The sequence below is a fragment of the Ceratotherium simum genome, chromosome 2, assembly GCF_057802395.1.
Source record: "Ceratotherium simum simum isolate JZ-2026a chromosome 2, ASM5780239v1, whole genome shotgun sequence".
Taxonomy (NCBI): Eukaryota; Metazoa; Chordata; class Mammalia; order Perissodactyla; family Rhinocerotidae; genus Ceratotherium; species Ceratotherium simum.
Genome location: NC_141901.1, coordinates 4993744 through 5015582, shown reverse-complemented (window position 1 = coordinate 5015582; position 21839 = coordinate 4993744). Strand labels below are relative to the sequence as shown.

The following is a 21839-nucleotide window of genomic DNA, read 5'->3' as shown; positions in this document are numbered from 1 at the left end:
CTTTTGTTAAATGTCTGTTCAAATCTTTTTAACTAGGTTGTCTTTGAAAAGATCAATCAAATCATAAACCTCATGCTAGAAGGAAGATAAAGAAGTGAGACACGAATTAAAGTATCAGCAGTGAAAGAAGGGCCATAACTACAAACCCTGCAGACATTAAAAGAATAAGGAAACATTATGAACTTTATATTAATTTTGACAACCTACTTTACGCAAAGTGACTAAACCAGATAGGTGTGCAGGAATATTCCAAAATAAACATTTGAGATTTCATACTTTTGAAAACTTTCAAAACTGTCCTTAGACCCATGTTAGCCCCTAAGTCATCAGAAAGAGAGGATTATATATCAATTAAGCTCAAAAAACATCTTTAAGTGCTTCCAACGTGTTACACATTAAGAACTCAAATCAAAGACATGGTCTTTTCTTCTGGTCGTACAATCTTCATTTGGCTTAGTGACTCCTGGAAAAATAAATGTGAATAAGAAACAACACCAGATTTATTAAAGATCATAACGCTATCATTTATTCAAGAAGGAAACAACAACAACAAAAACAAGAATTGTTTTGTGATGTTTTGGGGAAAAAAGTAACTTTACCAGCAAAATTCTTTCTCTTTGAAATGAGTTAGTAAAAAGAAAACAAACTTTATTGTATAAAAGAGAGTCTCAAGGCAGGAAAAGCAGCACACAAGAATATATTTCTGGATATAAAAAATTCAGTTATGCAATCAGCAGCATTCGAAATTAGCCGAGTATCTATACAATTACAAAAATTGATTCATGTTTTAACAAAGGTTTTTAAAAGCTCATCATATTAGAACAGGCACAATGTTCTGAAGGCATATAAATTCCCTGGGGGCTTTTGAACCTCCTCACCCCCAACTCCACAATCAGAATTTACAAAAGCAGCAAAAGCTCACAGTTCAGAGAGTTTTTTATTTTTCCTTTCCTTGTTCAAAGAGGCTAAGTCAAGCAAAAGTACTGAAAAAGGCAAAATAAACACTTCTCATAGCAGAAAGACCACGAGATCGAATGTAAACTATGGGTGTCCTTTAGGAGATTACACAGACACAAGGTTCATCTGTACTTAGAAGGCTCATTACTTCTCCCTGCAGTAAGGAAGTTCAACAGCAGAAAGCAACACTCTGCCCAAATACCAGTCTCCATTTGCTCTTACAGGATGCCTCACACGGACGTTAAGTTTAGGCAGCCCATTTATATCAGGGGACCTTTGTCCATGATATACATACACATTATATATTTATATTTGGTGCTGTTTATTAACTGTAGTGACATTACTTTGTTGTGGATATATACTTACTATTAACGGCGTTATTACAATGCTGTGGATGACCTTTCATTTCAAATAGCCATGTTTCTCCTGTCTAGTGAACTCACTGTTCCCTGGTTTCAAGAAACGCTCATGTCTATAGAAATTTTTTGTACATTTCTAAGCCCACTAACAGTTTATCAGCTCCTGCCAGGAAGGATGTCATTTTCTTCTCTCAATTTACATGCACAAAGGCTCTGCAGCTCCTGCCAGCCCCCTGGGGCTCCGCTCACACCTCTGCAGTGAGTGCTCTGCCCTCGCACTCTGCGAGGCCCTGTGACAGAAACTTGTGCTCCCAACAGCAAAGCTAAGTGTACCAGGGACTTGGGACTGTGACCTGTGCATTTGGGGTAGAACTGGAAATAGCCAAAAAGTGGAACTAACCACCCTATCTTGAGCGAACTGGGATCAAAGAAACTGCACTTTCCTCTTGACTAAAAATTCTCAAGATCTCAGAATTTCATAAAATTATGAATTATAAGGTACTTTAAAGCCACATAAGTTAACCTCCCAACCAACTTTTTAAATAAGAATTTCCAGACAATGTAAACTTCTTAATCTAAATTCTTTTGTTAATATCTTATCAAGAGTTACACAGAAATAAATCTGTATTTAACTTCAGTTGAAGGTCTATTAGCTTTTTAAAAAACGCCATTTGCAAAGAAACTACTGCACATTAAAGTTATTAAAAAAACATTTTAAAATCAAAAGAACTATGCCAATAACCCAGCAAAATGGCTTTATAAACCTTAAACACTGATTTATTTGCTGAAAATGAGGTTTAAGGACAGGCTGTGAATTTTAAAGCGTCTGTTATCCTGCAGCTGCCCCTCGTCAGAAGATACCTGAGGAAAGAGAAGAGAAGGCAGGCCTGGTGTAGGCTGCCCCACAGGAAAGGGCATCCACAGCCACAGGGCTGCAGTTCAGTTTCCTAATTCATTCCGCCAAGTCTCACCACTCGTGTTGCAACACCTGTCACTCTCATGGAGCTGTCAAAAGCAGCAGCAGCCAAACCAGTATCCCCCACACCTTTTTTACTAAGGTATGACCCACTTCTTAATTATCTTTTCTAATGGAAGTATCCAAAAGTAATTTTATTTAGATGCATTTCATGATTTTATTTCTCGATCCCTGAGCATACAGTGATTAGGGTGGAAGGGAGGTGGCACTCAGGTAGATAATCCACAAAGTCACCATACAAGAGTGATGCAAAGAAGCCCCAAGCACTGACATAACCAACCCAGTGAAAATCCTAAACTGGGGACAGTGTTTCATCCTTCCCAGAGACAGGAAGGCCCGTCTGTGAGAGGGAGAGAAGGAACCCCCAGCCAGGTCTGAGCACCAGTGGCCAGGAGCACAGCCACGCAGAGGAGCTGGAAAACCAGAGTCCGCCTGAGCACATTCGGCAAAAGGGGAAACTCTAGAAAGTGAGACAGGAGACGGGAGGCGGCAAGTTAGTAAACTGACCTTCCATATCAAATGAGCAGCCTCTGAGAGTGGGAGGAGCAGGAGGGGGCCAGGAGCACTGGATGCTGGCTCTCCTGCTCTGGAGAGGGTCCTGCTCCCCGTACAGGATCACAGGGCCAATAAGCCCAGGGAAGAGCCTTCAGGCCAGTGCTCTGACCAGTTGGAAGCATGACCTCAGGTGAGCACATTTCCCATCTGCCAAAGAGTCACTTTACTCCCAAAATGCAATGGTCTCTCCTTCACCCAGCAGTGAACAGGGCAGGACAGAGGGCAGGGGAACCGGGGAGCAGAGACCACCACCAGCCACAGGGTCTAAAATTCTAATTCTCCACCCCTCCTCTCACCCACTACGCTGCTTTAACCAGCACAGTTGCTTGGTAACAGCTTTCAGCAGATTTTATGGAGTTCTTCCTCCCACAGTCCAGCAGACAAAAACAAGTAGGGAAGCCACTAAAGGATAAGGCAGCAGAAGGAAAAATTTAGGAGTCTGGACGGCCCTGGAAGGCAGGATCATCCAAAGGCTGCCCAAGTGTCCTGACTACAGCTGTCTGAGCAAACTGACCACAGGCCTGAGTTTAGGGCACAGCAGGAGCTTTTGTGCAAGAACTGAGGCCCTCTACTGGTGAGATCCGGCACCGACCCCTTACCCTCTGAGGCTGCTGTTCTCTATAATAATGGGCACAAGACCACTCACCTGGCAACGTTATTCTAATTATTAAATGAGATAATGCATAGCAACGCCTACAGTGCTGGACACACAGTACTACATAAATATTTTTTATATAAATTAATGGTCAGAGACATTCATCCTGTCACCTTCAAAGGTCATTATTTCTGGGATTAAATAATAATGCCTACCGTTTACCAAGATATCATTTACCTGTGCTGGGCCCCGTGGCAAGCACTTGACACATATCTCACTGGCATCCTGCAACAATCCAGCAGGAATTGTTATCCCCATCATTTTTAAACAGAGGGGCAAACTGAGGACCAGAGGTTAAGTAGCTTGTTCATCGCGAACTAGTACTTGATTGAGCCACAACTCATACCCAGATCTGTTTGACTTCAAAGCCCATGTTCACTACCACTACGCTACACAGCCCTGGCGACAGCCTCATGTCCCACAAAGTCAAGTCCAGCCATTAATAAGGGCACAGAGGGGTCAGCCTTTTCGGTTTATTACCCAGGCTGGCTGGAGCCCACAGTGACCAGGCTAGCCTCACATCAGCTCTGAAAAGGAATCGTGAGCACTCCTGACCTCCCCTTCAGGCCTCTTCCTAGAGCCCTTCTGAGGTCTGAGCTATCTCCTAGAGGCACCTCGGATGTGAAAGAACCCCACAAAAGCCAGAGGGTAGCATATAATTTCCCTCCCTAGCTGAAGGCAGGTTAGGGACCTCAGTATAAGACAGGATGCCCTCAACAGCCTAGCAAGGACATGATCAAACTGGCTCCTCTCTCTGGCCCCATCAGGCCTGTTCATGCCCCCACTGCTCAGAAGAAAAGCCTGGCCAGTCTGAGGTCTCACCTGCAGCAGGAGAAAGAATTCAGCAATTAGCCACAAGCAAGGAGACAACTGGTAGACCACTGCCTTTGGTTTGGAGGTCCCCAGACAAGAGCCATAGGGGACCAGCCAGACTCGGGTAAGGAGCAGAAAGGCAAACCCAGACTCCACGTGCAGGGTGACTCAGGAGGTCCTGCAACACCAGGAACTCTGGTGGTCAACACAGGGCATTAACGACAGGAAGGCAGCACGGGAGAGCTAGAAAGGAATACAAGGGAACAATACGGACCCTACAGATCCAGGAGGAAGCATCCCAAAGGGAGACGGGGCGGGAGACAGTGCAGCGACATAGAGACTGGGACCAGAAAAGGCACGGGCTTGGCTGATGAAAACAGGGACAACAGTTGCAGGAGGAGCCCCTGAGCCACACGGGGAAACCCGGGGTCATGAAGGAGACTGAAACCGGGGTCCCCAGGCTCTGGGCTCAGTTCTGCCACCGACCGTGGCTGTAGGTGGATCTGGTGGCCTCTCTGAGCCTTGATTTCCTTGACTGCACACTGGATAACAATCCCTGCTTTGTCACAAGGCCTTGGGTGCACGGGATAAGATGGTGGACACAAAAGCGCTCTGTCTGCGATGAGGCCTCAGGGCGAGCTACGACCACCCTGCAGACCCTTGTGTCTCCCCCAGTGTTTCCAGCACAGGCCCAAGGGCAAAAGCTGGGACTGTGTAAAGGTCACAGGGCGGGCGTGCCTACTTCCTGCTGCCCCACAGCCACGCTCTGCCTTCCCACCCCCCTCCCCTGGCCCCACTCCAGTAGAATGGAAAATAAAACCGGTTTAAAAGGAAACATTTATAAATAATGAAGAAAAAAATACAGCAAAGAATAGCAAGATATTTCACCTCCCGTCGGCTCTTGTCCAAAAGTAAACAGCAGTGTTTTCTGTCGCTGGTTTGTTCCTCTCCATCTAGTACCAGGAGGTCAGAAGAAGAGATAAGTGGGGGAGGGGAAAGGAAAGAAGACCCCACGAGAAAAAGAGTGTGTGCTGAAGGTTGCCCATTCAAGTGTGGAACCAGGACAGCAAGAGAGCCAGGTTCAGATTAAAAACGACACAGGTCACCAAAAAGGGCTCCTTTCCCTCTTCACTCTACAGGCCGATGTGCAGCTGTCAGGAGGCAGAATCACTCGTTCCCAGACACCAGCGCAGAAGCATGTCCCCGCTGTGTGGGGCAGGGGTGATGGTCTCCATGCTGAGGGACAGGTCTACAAAGTCCCTGCTGAGCCCAAACTGTCCTTTACTGTTGCATCCCTGCCATCTCCAGTGGGGCTGCCTGCTGCCACCTGGGAATCACGGGCTCCCAAGGCTTATCTGCTGTTGCTTAAGAATGCTTTTATTTATGAAAATTCAGTGGAACACCATACAAAGAGGAAACAGGTGCGTGACAAAGATTACACTCCATAAGATACAGAACCCGGGGCCGGCCCAGTGGTGCAAGTGGTTAAGTGCGTGTGCTCTGCTGCGGTGGCCCAGGGTTTGCTGGTTCGGATCCTGGGTGCGCACCGACACACCGCTTGTCAAGCCATGCTGTGGCGGCATCCCATATAAAGTGGAGGAAGATGGGCACGGATGTTAGCCCAGGGCCAGTCTTCCTCAGAAAAAAGAGGAGGATTGGCATGGATGTTAGCTCAGGGCTGGTCTTCCTCACAAAAAAAAAAAAAAAAAACAGGATACAGAACCCACCTCTCATACTATACTACACACATTTGGCTGCCTCCAAAAGGAACTCTCAAATGTTTGGACTGCAAGCAACACACTGCTGCAAGATACAAGGCACACGCCTGTAAGCCAGGTTTAGAAGGTATTTACAAAACTGCCCACCAGCTTCCGTCCACAGTGCCTTCCAAAGCTTTCCAACACTGGCCGGGTGTTATGCAAGACACACAGCAAAACACTTCTTCACAGCGTCCCTAGGAAGGAAAAAACACAAAGATAAACGGGAGATCATCACGCAAAGGAAAGGTAAGTGGTAAAGACCCTCCTCTAGACTTCCTGGGCACCCAGAGTAACACACTGCTGAGCAGAAAGCACCTAGATTGTGGGGCCAGATCCACTTGGCACCAAACCTCAGCTCCCACAGCTATCCACAGTATTACCCTGGGCAAGTGATTTGCCCTATTTGAGTTTCAAATTCCTCATCTGTAAAAGGGGACATTGCCACTTACCCTATAGACCGGCTGTGGGAATGAGCGCAGTGAACAGCGTATATTATTGTTTGATAAATGACAGCTATCACAATAATCAGAGGAAAAGATAGTAAGAAGGCAGAGACTATCAGAAACCAAGAAATTAGACAGGACTGTGCACCACTTTAATATCAACTAGAATCACAGAATGCACTGAAAGCATTAAGTAAATACTCATGACGGCCCTTCTTCATGCTCAGTAAGCGGCAGACGCTTGTTAAGGGACATCTCTCCGGAATTCCCTAGCACAGGGGAGCTCTCTACAGGTACTGTGCACTCATTAACCTGCTATCTTAACCCTATCCCAGGGACTCACTCCTTGGAATTTAGCGTAGAGAGCGCCAGAAAAGAGTGAGTGCTCAAGAAATTACTATTCTATTCAAGCAGGCACCTCCACCTCCACCAGGCACCTGCACCTCCACCACACAGGTGGCTGTGTACTAGGGCTTCTCACCTCAGCTCTATTCCTCCTGTGTTCTCAGCTGCACTTGTACCAAGGACACTTCAAGTCACAGAGGGAGAGGTTAATGCATTTGCATGAGCGGACACTGCGTTTTAACATCAAGATAATTCTAGGACAGCATTTAAGATACACTCTGCACTGCAGTCCCAGGAGACACTCTGCACAAGAAAGGGCTTCAAGGCCAAATAAGATCCCTCATCGCCGCTCACAAGACACATAACATATCAAAGGATCTGAAAATCTGGGTAACAAGGAAGCTATCTAATTTTGCTTTATCTCTTTCTCAGACTTATTTGATCACAGAACCCTTTTCTTCCACATAAACACTATTTCTGCAGAGCACTGTGGGAAAGGCTATTCAAGGGGAAGCTACAAAGAGAAGGGTAGGGCCTACTTTTGTGATTCTTTCCCTACTATAAAACATTTTCATCATGAGCACATGAAACTCACTTCTTCCAATAGCATTCTATCATTCTCCCCACCACTTGTACATAAGACTATAAATCCCAGTCCAGATCAAGTCTGAAGCCTGCAGAAGCCTGAAGCCGGCCTCGGTAAGAGACGTAGGCAGCTGCACTGAGCCCCAGACTTCAGAGGGTCCACATTCGGTCTAACGCTCTGCTGTTGCCATCTTGAAATTCTCAGTCATTTTTTAACAAGGAGCTCACATTTACATTTTGCACTGGACCCTGCAAATTACGTAGCTGGTCCTGGCACTAAGATATATGCAAATTGCTGGCAGGTTGATAACTATCTCCTTGGATGCTCAAGAATGAAGGTCTCCAGCTTATTTCACAGAAAAACCTAGTTTCCCAGAACATCTTTGCCCATACTCTTCTGAGACAAGCCACCATCTCCTACAACTGGCCGGGTCAGCGTGGAGTATTTCATAACTATTATCCTCCTAGAACCTATTCACAAAGCCACCCAGCTGCCTTTAAGTTGATGGGCTGGACAACTCCTCGTGCAATGAACCACTCCCCAGCACCTTCAAATGACATCAGCAACAGACTTGGAATGCGTCAGACAGAGCCTGCCCTTCCTCCTTCCCAGCTCACACCATTTCTCATTTCCTCCACACCGTTAAAGAAAAGCTTGTTTTTAGTTAGCAAGTAACGACAGAGAAGAAAAGAAATTAAACGGTTACATTGGAACAGAGTCAGAGGCAAAGACCACGTGGCTCGTTTTGAGAGGCCCATCGCTGAAGTGCTCACATAAGGAGGCTTGGAGCACCAGAACCTCAGAGCAGGAAGGGGCTCTGGGGTGCTCTAGTCCAACCCACTCTTGTTATCAGTGAGTCCTCTGAGGCCAGAGGGGTCAAGTGAGTTGTGTAAGGTCACACTGCTAATTAGGAAACCCTGGTCCTCCAGAGACCTGGCCCTGCTTACTTTCCCTTTATAAACTCTTATCTGAAACATTCCCATCAATGGGGTACTACAAGAAAACAAGAATAAACTTAGATCCCTCCATCTCTTGCTCAGTGATATTCACCTTTAAGAAAAATCTCCTCAAAGCTACATGTTAAGAGTGGTAATGTGCATATATGCACTATATATGACAGCAGAATGCTCATGGCATCAGGAATCAGTGGACTAGGGTCCATGCCCATTGTTGTATAATGGGGGTCGGGGGGTGACCTTTAGCTTACTAATGTATACAACAGGTATATAACATCTGCCTGTTTTTCCCAAAGGATTTTAGTAAAGATACAACAGTATGTACTCTCTGAAAGCACTCTATACTAAAAGGCCCTATGCAAACATATCACCATCCCCAAATGACAGAAGTTATAGTCCTAAATATAGTTAGTCTTACCTTGCAAATGGTATGAAGGAAAGGCTATACCTACAACAAAAAACAAACAGAACAAAAGATGAAATCAAACGAAGGGAGGGGGAGATCTCAGTGGAATGGGCTTCTGCCCAAGAGCACCTCCAGTGACCTATCCAGACCCTCCCCCTCCTCAGTGTGGAGGGTGCGCACACACACGGGCACACCCCCACGTGCACAGCCCCACGGGCATACACGCACACACACACACACTGTGCCACATATATAACCGGGGAGGGGAGTGTCATCTGTGGCCAAAGGAGGAGGGCATAAGGCCCATGTGGAGACAACCCTGTCACCTCAGCCTCACGAGTTTACTGCTTTAACCAAATGAGCCAGCAGGACCACCTAAAATAGGCAGATTCCAGATGGCATAGAAGCCCTGTTCGGAATACTGAATAAAATCCAGATCAGCTGTCCTCTAATATTTCACAAATCCTCAGCAGAATATACTTCTACCCAATTGGGATAAATTTTCTATTCTGCTCCTATTAATTTTAAAAGGAGAGAAAAGAGAACAGGTAAAGGAAAAAAAAAAAAACCACTACCAACTATTCTGTGAATGAAAATATAAGCAACCCACGTTTCTTCAAGAACCAAAGCCCGGAAGATCTCTTAGTGATCCCAGTTAGCTCAGCCCTCTTGCCCAGAAGGGCACCACGCAGGGAGGACGCCGTCCACAACTAAAGGACCAGGCCTGGTGTGTCAGGCAGGCTGTAAGCTGGTCAGCCCTCCAGAAAGCATAGTCGGAATACATCAGTGTTGGAGGGACATCGCCATTTGCCTGAGCCCATGTGAATGCTGAATCTCTGACACTGGCTTCAAAAGCAGTCTATAAGCAAAGAAAGGCACACGTATGTGGGTACTAATTTCTGCCCCCAGAAGAAAACCAAAATATAAACATAAGCCATCAAACCAGGCCCTTTCAGGACCCACTACCACAACGTGTGTGTCACACTAAAATCAGGCCATCATTCTTCTCCTATCTTACACTGACCACACACACACTCATTTACTTGTGAACACAGTAAATGCCAATAGGCATTTATCCAAAAGTCCAAATTACTAACAGGAGGGATGGGTGTTAAGCTTGTAGTCTCAAGATCTTTTTCTACCAAATAGGAGTATAAATGATCCTTGGAAGCTTTAAAACTTTCACAATCCTCTTTTCTTTGCATTAGAGCAAACACTTCTTTCCAAAGTAGATCAGTCGCATCTCTCCTGAAACTGTTCTGGCAGATACCATCCCTTGACAAACTGAAAGTATTACAGAACGTCTCAGAAGCTACAGATTCCATACATGCCACCGCCCCTCTCACTTTGAGGCTAGACAGGTTCGAAAGGGCCGTGAACCTCCAGCCCCATCCATGGTTCTGAATAATAATGTCTCCAGGAGTCCTCTCACTGTGTGTGGCCCTTCAGTCACAATCCCCAGTCTCAATAACAGGCCTCCACTGCACATGCTGATCCTACGGCCCACAGCCACGTGGTTTTCCATTTCGTCAGTCACTGTTCCTCGTCTCCTGCTGACAATTCACTCTTTGTCCTTCTGTGAAATGATTCATTCCATCCCAAATGAAACGCTCATTATTTTTCTTACCACTTTCCTTTTTCTTTAATGTCTACTTGACTCATAAGCCTCTTTTTACCAGCCTCTATAAGACTTCATTGTCCTTGCTCTTACTGGACGCGGGTGGTTTAATAACATCTGTAACATCTCAAAATCAACCATGAGCCCAGCAAAAATGCTGCAGCAGGCAAACAGCCAGCCTGCCAAGACCACTCAAGACCACTAACGCCATCTACGGGCAGCGGGCCGAGTCGACAGGCTCTGCTCTGGCGTCTGACGTCACCTGCATCATTGAGAATGCCTAAGTTGAAAAGCTTCTATGTTTTCCTACTCCTCCTTCCCACACCATGTGGAATTTTATCTCCTTCAGCTGCCTGAGTCAGAGATCCGTGTGGGAGGGGACTGTTTAAAAGGTTACTTACCACGTCAGGGCCAAAGACTGCAAAATGCAGAAGATGAGAGCAAGTCCCTTTTTATGCCACTGAGAGAAAAATGACATGGTTACATCACTGCGGGACAGGAAGCACACACCAAAAAGGTTAAGGGAAATTAAAACACAAACTTACCCAAAAGGCAGAACACAGGGTAAGTGCAAAACACAACTAGAGAGAGAAAGGAAACATTATTTAATGAATGCAATGACAACATGGGAAAAAAAAACTGTAAAGACTTATTCTCGGCAAACTTACGACAATACCCATTGAGCTGCAGTAATCAGATTCTGTCATTACCACAGCGACCAAACGCATCCTTCATTTCAAAGCATTTAACCCATCTGCGCCCCCATGTTTGGCAGAAGAGTCAAAAATCCCAATGAAATTAACCTAGACAATAATGACTCATGTAGATTAAAAAGAGAAGAATCCTCTCCTACTTTCAAATTTTCCCAAAATCTCTGCCCCGCAAACAAAATCACATTTCTGGTCCATGCACTCATCCATCCATCTTTTCATTCAAATATACTAAAGTAGGTTTAACACACACCTCTGCATTTTAACTCCTGCCACACACTAGTCTCCGGAGTAGAAAGGGCATGCGAGGACAAGGGTTAACAGGAGAGGTCAATTTCACGGCCAGCGGGTCTGTTATTTGTTTCCATGTCACCTAACACTTGCCCTAAGTCCTCTCTTAGAAAGTTCTTTCTACAAGAGACTTGGCCAGGCCATCTACATCTGGTGCTGGCTAAGAACAATTAGAACTCCAGCTGTCCGTCATGCCTGTCATTTCTGTCCTTCTATAACAGTAACCACCCAAGAAACAGGTCCTAAATATTATCTTTGGTCCAGCACTGTGCTCAATGCTCTGAAAAGACACCACTAGCAAACATGGTCATGGCCTTAGAGGACTTACCTATGTGAATAAGAGGTACACAAATGAAACTAAAAATAAAAGTATGTTGACCAAGTTCCAAATGTCGTCTACTGATAATTATAATAGAAGGCCACAGAACGTGGTCTGGAATGATTCTGATGGTCACATGGAAGAAAATGGCCCAAAGAAGGGAGAGGCATCCTGGGTTAACGAGACAGGAAGATACGACAAGACTAAAGGCACTGCTGTCAGAGCAGGGTGCAGGGCTGATGGGCCACAAGAAGACCAGACCCACTTCAGGAAAACAACTACGACCCCAAAGTCAGACAATGAGGAAAGGAAAAGAGCCCACCCTGGGAGACTGGACACCCACTCTAGAGAATGATCTTGTATTTCCGAATCATTCCCTCTGAGCTCTGCCTGTGTGCGCCTTCACCCATCACCACCAGGAGGGTGTCTGAGCTTTCTTACTACCGTACCAGTTTGGCGAATTTGACAAGTGCCGCCCTCTGGAGGTGCTTTATAGAACTGGCAGACCCTCAACACCAGCTGAAATACTAAGGGGGGTAATTATTAATTGAAGAATGTTCCCTTCTGCCACAGTGGTTACAGGCTCAGGTAATAAGTCAAGACAAAAGGAAAGAGGTCTTTAGGTTTAAGAGGAAAAAAATTCCATACAGCAGAAATAAAAACTCCATTTTAGCAGTCCAGCGAAAAGGTAGACCTTACCAGCACCATGATAGTTGCAATCAAACGCGTCGGCTCAAACATTCGCTTCAGCTGTTTCATCGGTCCCATGAGGAAGACAGTGCTGAGAGGCAAGATACACAAACCATTCAGACCAGGACAGAACCACACTGGGCACACCAGGTTCCTCCCCACCGCCTCCCCAAATTACCTGCAGCAAAATAGCAGTGACAGAGATAACGTTCGAAAAGCTCTTGCTCCGTGCTGGGCACTGTGCTAAGTGCCTTCTGTGCATTATTCTCATTTAATCCATCAACAATTGATGGATGGGGTTGATCACAGGAACAATTATCAAACTTGTCTTACAGATGAAGAAACTGAAGCCCAGAAGGACCTGTTACTTATCCAAGGCCATCCATCTAGCAGACGGTAGAGCTAGGCTGCAAATGCATGTAGGTCTGACTCTGGAACCACATTCACAACCACTAGGTTAGAGAGGACCCCCTCTCTTCAAGGTGCTACCTTCCTCCTCAACAATCTACCCATGGAAACAAACAGACAAACCAAAAGACTCAGGTAATTTAAAAAAGAAAAACCGCATCTTACAGGCTTAGGTTATGTTAAAAAGTAAAGCAAATCATTTTCTTTCATAATCCCCAGGGAATAATTCTAATGAGGATAATATCATCTATTATTTGTTCAATGTTTGCTAAACGGCCAGATATCACATCCATGATCTCATGTCACCCCTTCAACAACTCTGTGAGTTAGGTATCATTACACCTATTTCAGAGATGAGAAAATGAAGCTCAGAAAGATAAAATTTATTTATCCAAGATCACACAGCCAGGAACTTAAAGAGCTGGCATTCAAACCCACATTTATTGGATCCCAAAGCTCAGACAGACATCCCTAGCGTGCCTTCGTATGAATGGAACTTGGGAGGTGGCTGGTGAGAGGGCGAACACGAATGAAGCAGACCTGCACGCCTAACGCATCAGGCGCCAGGCAGCTCTGCATCATGTTTCCCAGCCCCTGACAGAAGTGCTCCATGTGGCATCACCCCAGGGGTAGCTTGTTATATAGCTTGTGTTTAATACAAGCCAACTGGCAGATGACAGTAGCTACTGAGTGTTCAATAAAAAAAATTTTAAATAAATCTACCTCTCTTTGAAGTGCCATTAAGTTTCAACTTGAATTTGAGGCTGCACACTCAGGTCAAGTGTTTGAGCTGAGTGCACTCTTTAGCCTACACTGAACAAGAAGCAATAGCCAAGGCTGGCCTTAAACATTAAATGCAGAATATATACAAAAATATAACAGATTATAGGTAAAGCCACAAACTCCTAGACACACTCTGGAAATAACAACTTGCTCCCTTTATTATTTCCCTAGGCAATGCTGCAAAGCCGGTCTCATTAGGATTTGCTAAATGGTTCTTCTGGACTAACCAACACACCCACAGATTTATGCTCAGTCTAGACTCTACATTATAACCCATACTGTCTGCCCAAAGCAAAACTCCCCTAAAGTTAGTATTTGAGAGAGCTTTAGAGGCAAGATTAGACATCTCCGAGGGCGATCATTGCACTATCACAAGCATCAATAAACTAAGCACTAAGAAGGTGGCCAGAGTCATGTACTCAATCATTTGGTTAACATTTCCAGCCAGAAACAAAGCTAGGTTTGGGGACAATTAGGGACAAGTAAGACAGAGGTGCAGCCCTTGTCAAGTGGCTTACAGACTTGTAACAAGTCAGTGTAATAAAATGCTACCTGTGCTGTCACACAGATATATACGGGCTATACAGAGCCCCATATAAATGAGGAGGTCACTGATTCTGGAGGGAAAAAGGTACTTAGGAGAAGTTTCAAAGGAGAGATGACTTTTGAGCCTTGACAAATGAGCAAATATCCACTAAACGCGGGGTGGGGGGCACGGAGAGGGAGGTTCAGAGAGGGCAGCACTCCAGGCAGAGAACAGAGCCCCATCAAAGGCACAAAGGTGTCTGGGGAAATGCAGGAGGCTGAGCCTGGCGGGGGAGCGCACTGGGTGGGGAGTTGGAGTGGGTAAGGGCAGACCTCAAGGGCCTCACCTGTATACACGCTGAGGGGTCTGGACTTCACCTGTAGAGAGGGAATGGGGAGCCACAACGGGGATTAAGAAGGGCTGAAAATGAACGGTGCTACAGCTCTGTGGGAAATGGCCTGGGAGGGACAATAAAGGGGGCAGCGAAGCCCAGCAGAGGACTCCTGCAGTAGTTCAGACGAGAAGTGATAGGGCCAGAGCTAAGAGCAGCTCAGATACCACCTCCTCTAGGAAGCCCTCCCTGGTCCCCAGGTCGGATCAGATCGGGTCAGCTGCCCCTTCCTGAGCATCTCTCTCTCCACATCATATTATGTTATCAGTTTATACGTCTGTCTGCCTGGCCGACCAGTGAGCTCCACTGAGGCAGGAACCACACCACACTTGTCTCTGAATCCTCAGAACCCAGCACAGGATGTGAACAGGGCTTACTCGTGGGGCACGTGAGTCAATGCATGAGGGACAACAGCCATGGAGACAGAGAGGACAGAGCAGTAAGAGGCCAACACCAAGCCCTGGTGAGTAATTAAGGGGGGCCTGGACATCTCAGGACATTCACTGAGACACCAGGGGAGGGGACGGGGGAGAAAAGATGGCTGAGCTCAGGTCCCGGCGGGCCATTCAGGTGGAAGTAAGGCCGGCACTCCCGGTTGGAGGCAGGCCTGGGGTTGTCAGCACACAGGTGTGGCTGAAGCAGCAGAGTGAAGGAGCCTGACCCGGATGTCTCCGCACCCGCAGCACCTGGAAAGGGCTGTCCACAGCCGGAAGCCCTCCATCAGACACCCTGCCCCCAGGAGCCAAGACTCAGGCCTGAGATGTTCTTAGACAGAATAATAACAAGTTTCACCTGTAGCCCTTTTGAAATCATGGACTCAGTCCCTGGCAGCAATAAGACGAGAGCAATGGGAGGGTCATGTTGTAAACCTTGAAGAAACCATTCAAGAGCTCTGGGCCACGGCTCCCTCGTATGTAAAATCTCAACAGTACCATATGTCCTGCTTTCTCCCCAGGGTATTTCAAAGATAAACTAAGATATAAAAATATTTTAAAGTGATAGGATCTGGACGAGATGTATTTAACGACAGCTTTTCTCTCCAAATCTTCAAAACTCGTGAAGCATCCTCCTTCACCTCCCTCAAGCACAATCCACATCCATTTTCCCATCTAATAACCAGCTAAGGTTAAATAAAAAAAACTGTTACCTCCCAATTGATGCGATGTTACCAAAAGTATAGAACACTGCGAAGAGGTATAGGCCCTTCCTCGGCACCCAGAGCAGAAAAGTACCCTGGAAGATGAAGCACAGGTGTTTGCATGAGAAGACCGCCCCCCCCACCACAGCCTCCACCAGCAGCACAGAGGAGCCTGCTCCCCTCCCCGCCCTCCTCCGCTCCCTCCCCGCCTCCCTTCCTCCCTCTCCTCTCATCATCCATTTCATTTCTGAGAAGAACAAAAGAGAAAAGGAGGTAGAAGAAAGGAGGAAGACAGAGGGAAGGAGGGCGGGACGACAGAGGAGGGGAGGGATGTCTCACCAGCAGCGAGCAGAGAATTCCTATAGCAAAACAGGCAATGAAGCCTTTTATTCTGGTATCCCAGCTTAACGAAGATGCCTCAACAACCTGAAATTTTAAAAAACTGATTACATACAGGTATATGCATATTTAATAGCCAAAAACAAAGGAAGCACGTAATTAAATGTAGAAGCACTGTGTGAATTTGTAGTGAGGAAGGCAGGAACACAGAATCCTCGCTCATAGCTACAAGGGCCCTCCTGAGCCATGGAATCCAGCGCCTTATCCATCCGTGAATCTCCTCCAGCAGCTGGTAAGAGGTTCCTGAGCCTCGGGTTGGGCATCTCCAGAGGCGGGGACTCTGCCTCAAGCACAATCCGTTTCACAAACAGGGAGACCGGAGAGTAGCCCGCGCCCTTACCGCAGCCCAGGCGGGACGAGGAACAACACTGGAGAGGCACGAGCTCCGCCAGGCCGGGGCCCAAGGGAGGGAGAAAAGAGCGGACGGTACTCAGGCAGCTGGGTCCACTGGGCATCACCCACCAGCCGAGCTTCAGCAGTTGCTGCTCCTGCCGGCATCTCTGGGACCTCGGAGGGCTGAGGTCCTCCCTCACCCTTATCAGGACTCTCAGCCGGGTTATTCGCTCTTGGTGCAGATACTGCTCTGCGGGGTGCTGGCATCAGCCAGGTCACCCAAGTGTGAGACAGATCTGAGTTAATTAATTACTGCCCTACTCATCCTCACTCTGCCACCACAATTAATCCTTCCCTGGAGCAACAAAGTTCAGGGGAGGCCAAGATTTCCAGGAATACTGCTCAAACAGTGGAGACTGTGAGCAGCTCCCCAGAATTTTTATTCCTCATGTCAAAGATGACAGCCGACTGCCTGCACCAGAGACCTTCCCGGTCCGTCCACCTCACGCAAGTGGCCACAGCTGCTCTAAGTCAGGCACAGGCAGCTGCCACTGCAACCACAGGCCTTGCCTCCCGGCCAGCCAGGCCCAGTATACATTTGCATAGGGTCTACCTCGTGTGGCCAGCACAGTCTCCATCTGGCAACGTGGTGAAAGTTGCCGACCACACTGCCACCCGGCTGATGGAGGAAGGCAGGTGGTGGCAGAGGCTGCAAGGGTCACTAGAACAGCCACTCCCTCAGCCTTGACTGCTCCCAGCTCAGGGATCTGTTTTTAACTCTGTCTTCAAACTTCCTGTCAAACCAGAAGCTTGAAAAAAGCACCAGAGGCTCCCCGGGGTGTGGCAGGCATTGCTCCAGAATGGCTTCTCTCCACTCAGAAGAAAGGTATGTAGGGCAGGGTATCAAAAGGGGCTCTCCTTTTACCCCAGATAGTCACACATATTGAAAGTGGGCTCGTGACACTGCAACCCGCCCCCCCACACACACACACACACAGCACCTGCAGGAACATGTAGCAACATATGACCCTGAACGGAAAGGCATGCTCAGAGATGGTAACATGCAGCAGGAGTGGGGTGTTAGGATCCTGTTCCATACAAGGAAAACCTCTCCTCCACAATGAGCCGTGTGATGCTCTGACAGGCACCCCAGACAACCCGGTTAGACCCCTTCTAACTAACCTGTTCAGCCTCCCACCAAGGACAGAATAAAATCAAAAGCCACCACTCTTCCTGCCCATGCAAGAACCAGAGAACTCACCTGCCAAGGTGGAAAGAAGAACCGAGCCACGTGTAGGGAGAAAAGGGTGGTGGCAGGATTGGATGGGACTCGTCCCCTGAGCACTAACTGCCTCAACATTGATATTTTTAAAGAGTCAACCTTTTTTTTTCAAAGAGGATAAGCCATAATGTTAAGTATCAAATTTGAATTGGCCTTGACACTTAGAGTACCAAATAGTCTCAACAGGAGCCTGAGATTCCAGCCCTCGTAAAAATCACTAACACCTGGCAACAGGAAGCAGTTCTGGTTTCTACCTTCAGAAAGGAAAATGACCTGTTGGTCCTACAGGTCTCTCAAGCTGAACCCCATCCAAATGTCACCCTATTTGCCAAAATGGGGGCAGGGTAGACAACTTCTCACCACTGGGGTTTTTCCACTCTATGTGGCCGCAATTTCTTACATGCACGCTTGGTCACAGGCAGGAGGAAGCTGTCATGCCACTGCTCCTAACTGCACTCAGTGAAAGCTGAACGATTCTTTTTGCCAATTTATGAAAATAAACTCAGTGGATGTAAAATGTCTCTCTAAATTCATGGTTGCTAAATGCAACCATGGTTGCTAGTGCACTTTTTGGAAATTAGAGTGGCTAAAACAGTACCTGGATAGAATTTGTAGGCAATCTCTCACAAGCTGGCTGATTGGCAGTTATGCACAAAGTTCCCTTTGACTCTGGGATGTGGAAAGAAGAGGGGCTTTTGCCAAAGAGAAGTAAAGCTAAGAATTGTTCAGGTTATAGGGCTGGTAACCAGAAGAAGGTGAGAAAGGAATACTGCACAAATACTGGTGCTTTCCAACCAGCACCATTCACATCCCTGGAATCCTTGAGAGAAAACATAAAACCTATCCTTTCAGAGACACACCATTGAAACTCAAGTCTGAAGGTGTATTTAGGAGGATGGGGCATCAATTAGAAAACCTACCATGAGGCTACCTGTGATTAGACACTGCCAAAGAATTTTTATAATTGCAAAGTTTCATAAGTAGGACAAACAGAACTAGTCATACTTGTACTGTTTGCATTAAAAGAATAAAAATTTCTAAAATCACTCAATTCTGGTGACCTCTGACACCTTATGTAATTGAATTCGAAGAGACTTGGAGGCCACCTACTCCAACTTTCCACACAAAACCGAAATTTCACAACAGAATCCTCCAGCTCTGCCAGCCCCAACACCACGGGAAATGAGACAATCAAGTCGGCCCCAACATTTTAAAGGAGGCCTTGACCTAATAAGTAAAAACTAAGCCAAAACCAACCCTGAAAATGAACGCAGCTGGCTACACAATGCTTCTCGAGAGTTGGGGCCTCCGAAGTCCGTTCAACCATGTACAGAAGAGGAAACTTACACTCAGAAAGAGAAACCGACAGAAAGTTTCAGAACAAGAGAGAAGCATCTACTCTTTTTAAAATAGATTTAACACACGCCTGAGCGGACAATAGTTTAAAGCCCTTCATTGTGCCCAACACAGGCATTCACCATTTTGGGTAAAAACAAACTCAGCATTTACGCTTTCAGTCTGTACTCCACCATTCCCTCCAGAAGTCTGTCTCCTGCTTCATAATTATTTTCTAAATAGATAATATCTGTATCACATCCCTGTCAACACGCCTCTCCTCAAGAGTCTTCAGGAAGAGAAAAGGGGTCTCCCTTGAGCCCTGGCCGCTCATAAAGGCTTGTTGACAATCTGTAGGGCATAAAGCTTGAGAGAAGCATGACTGTCAACTACCTAAGTTTTCTAAGGTCTGACTTGAGAGTTCACAACAGAGGCCAGAAAGCAAGAACAAAAAACTCATGAAATTACTCCCGAGCCTTGACCAATTAATAAAGGCAACAAATTAAAAAGAACCCACAGAGCTGTTTTGAAATGTAAAAAAAAAAAAAGTTAAACCCCAATTCCTGTAACAGTTGATTCACACTGTATTACTTCTTCAAGGTGAAGATTCAGAGAGCAAGTTTTACAGTTCCGAGATTTCACGGAGGGGGTGAAGCCTCCAGTATCACACAGAACTGAGAATCAAGTCAGCAAGCACAAAAATGGATGAAAAGCACGCTGAGAAAAGCAGGAGAGACACTGACTCAAGTTAGGGGAAGAACTTATGTTTCAAGTTGAAAGAAGCCATATCATCTTGTTCAACACCCTCATTTTCCAGATGGGGAAACTGAGACCCATGGAATACACCAAAAAGTAAACAGAAATGTTATTTCGTCATCCAGAAAGGAAAGCAAAAGCTAAAAGCACACAAAATTGAAATAAACATTCTGCGTGGCTCGAACATTAGCGCCCAGATTTCAGCTCGACCAAAACCTTTCTAAAAACAGTCAAACATGCAGTCTCCAGAGGTCCCAGGTATCCAGAGTCCACGTGCACACAGCGTGGGCACAGAGAACAAGCTGTGGCCCCCGTCCTCAAGGAGTTCACAGTTTCGAGATGGAGAGAATTTACAAGGCGTTGTGCACGAGGTCGGGTGGGAGGGTCACACCCCACAACCTAAACCCGGCAGGAGCGCAGCACGGAGCCCCGGGCGGCCACCAGCCCCGCCGCGCGGGGGCCGCCAGCAAGGAGAGCCGCGGACCGTCACCCGGACCCTGGCTCTCCTCAACGAGGGGCCCTCGCCCAGCCCGGCCCTAGAGCCTGTCCCCGGGCTGCTGGGAGGGGCCGGCGGCCTGGGGTGGCGCCCTCCCCCTCGCAGACGTTTCTGGGGTTCTGCTACAGCGCCGGCCCGGCTTTGCGGGGGGCCGGGGCAGGCTGAACCGGCGCCAGACAGAAAGTAAACACAGCAAAGTGCCGGGCCGCGGCCCCCGGGGGGTGGGGAGGGGGGCGCGGGCTCCTCGCGGCCCCCGGGGGGGAGGCCAAGGAGAAGGGGCGGCGCGGCTTTCCTAGAAATCCTGGAAGTCCCGCTCGGCGCTCCCGCCTCCACGCACGGGGCCACGGGGCCGTGTCCCCCGCGGGAGCCGGCGCCGCCACCTCCAGCGAGGCCGGGCGGGGGCGCGGGGCGGCCGGGCGGGGGGCGCACTCACCTCGGACAGGCCGCCGCGGTCCTCGGTGTCCTGCCCGCTCAGCACCTTCTTCAGCTTGTCCATCCCGGGCCTGCTGCGCGCCGGCCCGCGCCCCCTCCGCCGCCTGTTGCGCCGGCTGCACGGACGGCTCTTCCGGGCGCTCCGCCCGCCGCCGCCGCCCCTCGGCCGCCGCCAACCACCGCGCGCCCCGCCCAGGTACCTGCCCACCTGGCCGCGGCCCGCGCAGGCGCCCGCCGTCGCCCCGCCCGCCGGTACGGGCCTGTTGGGTGGAGGGAGGCGGGCCCGGCGGGAAGAGTTGGGAATAAGGTCCACCGAGCGTTGCTAAACATCGGTTCTGCGTCCGGTGCCGCGTTCCCCGCCCGCCTGGGGCCGCCCTCCCGGGGCCCTCGCTGGTTCGGTCAACAAGCGCTGCGCACCTACCGCGTGCAAGGCGCTGCGGAAACAAAGACACTCCCTACCGCAGGGTGGATGCAGACTTGTAAACAAATGCTGGGGTTAGTCCACGTTCTGACTGTAGTTACACTGGAAACAATTTTTAAAAAGTCACTTGAGGCCAACTGCAACAAGTTGAATATATAACAACCTTTGTGGAAACGTTAAAAGAAATACACTACCGTAATTCCAACTGGAAATGCATCGAGAGGTATAATTTGAGCAAAAACTTGCGTGGGTAGAACTTGGGAGAGGGAGTGGGGAAAGGTATATTAGGTTGTTTTGTGTTTCTTGGATGGTTTGTGTTTACTGACCTCAAACCAGATCCGCGCTAATGATTCTGTGGCGGAGAATCCCTGTAACCCACATAACCCCCAGGACAGGGCCAAAGACGGGACGTGGGGGCACGCCTCAAACTGCTTGCTGGGGAATGTCTGGAAAATGAACTTCAAGATTCAATCGGCTCAGAAAAACAAATCCACAAAGAGGTTACTAGGAACACCCACTAGAGAATCTCCCCGCCCCTGCCTCACGCCCCCCCCAAGCCCCACACACACACACGAGAACACTTATGAAGGAGCAGAATGTTGTGCCTGAATGGAGAGAATGTAAAAGTTACCAAGAACTTGATGGGGGCTGTCAGAAATTATTATAAATCAACCAGGCAAAGGGATTTGCACAGGACCTT

General features: G+C 47.8%; 1 protein-coding gene across 1 annotated transcript; it reads right to left on the bottom strand.

Moving 5' to 3' along the window:
* Positions 1–633: 633 nt before the first annotated feature.
* Positions 634–20870, bottom strand: SFT2D2 (SFT2 domain containing 2). The gene is made up of 8 exons (XM_004425072.3): positions 20720–20870; positions 16025–16111; positions 15695–15780; positions 12449–12530; positions 10975–11010; positions 10831–10889; positions 8824–8853; positions 634–6269 (listed from the first exon to the last, which is right to left on the bottom strand). The coding sequence occupies exons 1-8, from the start codon at positions 20780–20782 to the stop codon at positions 6230–6232; spliced, it is 483 nt and encodes a 160-aa protein (XP_004425129.1). The 5' UTR covers positions 20783–20870; the 3' UTR covers positions 634–6229.
* Positions 20871–21839: the final 969 nt, after the last annotated feature.

Coding starts and splice junctions, on each gene's coding strand:
- SFT2D2 (XM_004425072.3), bottom strand. CDS start 20,782: ATGGACAAGCTGAAGAAGGTGCTGAGCGGGCAGGACACCGAGGACCGC. Junction 15,781..16,024: donor GAATTCTCTGCTCGCTGCTG/GTGAGACATCCC, acceptor TTCATCTTCCAG/GGTACTTTTCTGCTCTGGGT. Junction 10,890..10,974: donor CCCTGTGTTCTGCCTTTTGG/GTAAGTTTGTGT, acceptor TTTTTCTCTCAG/TGGCATAAAAAGGGACTTGC.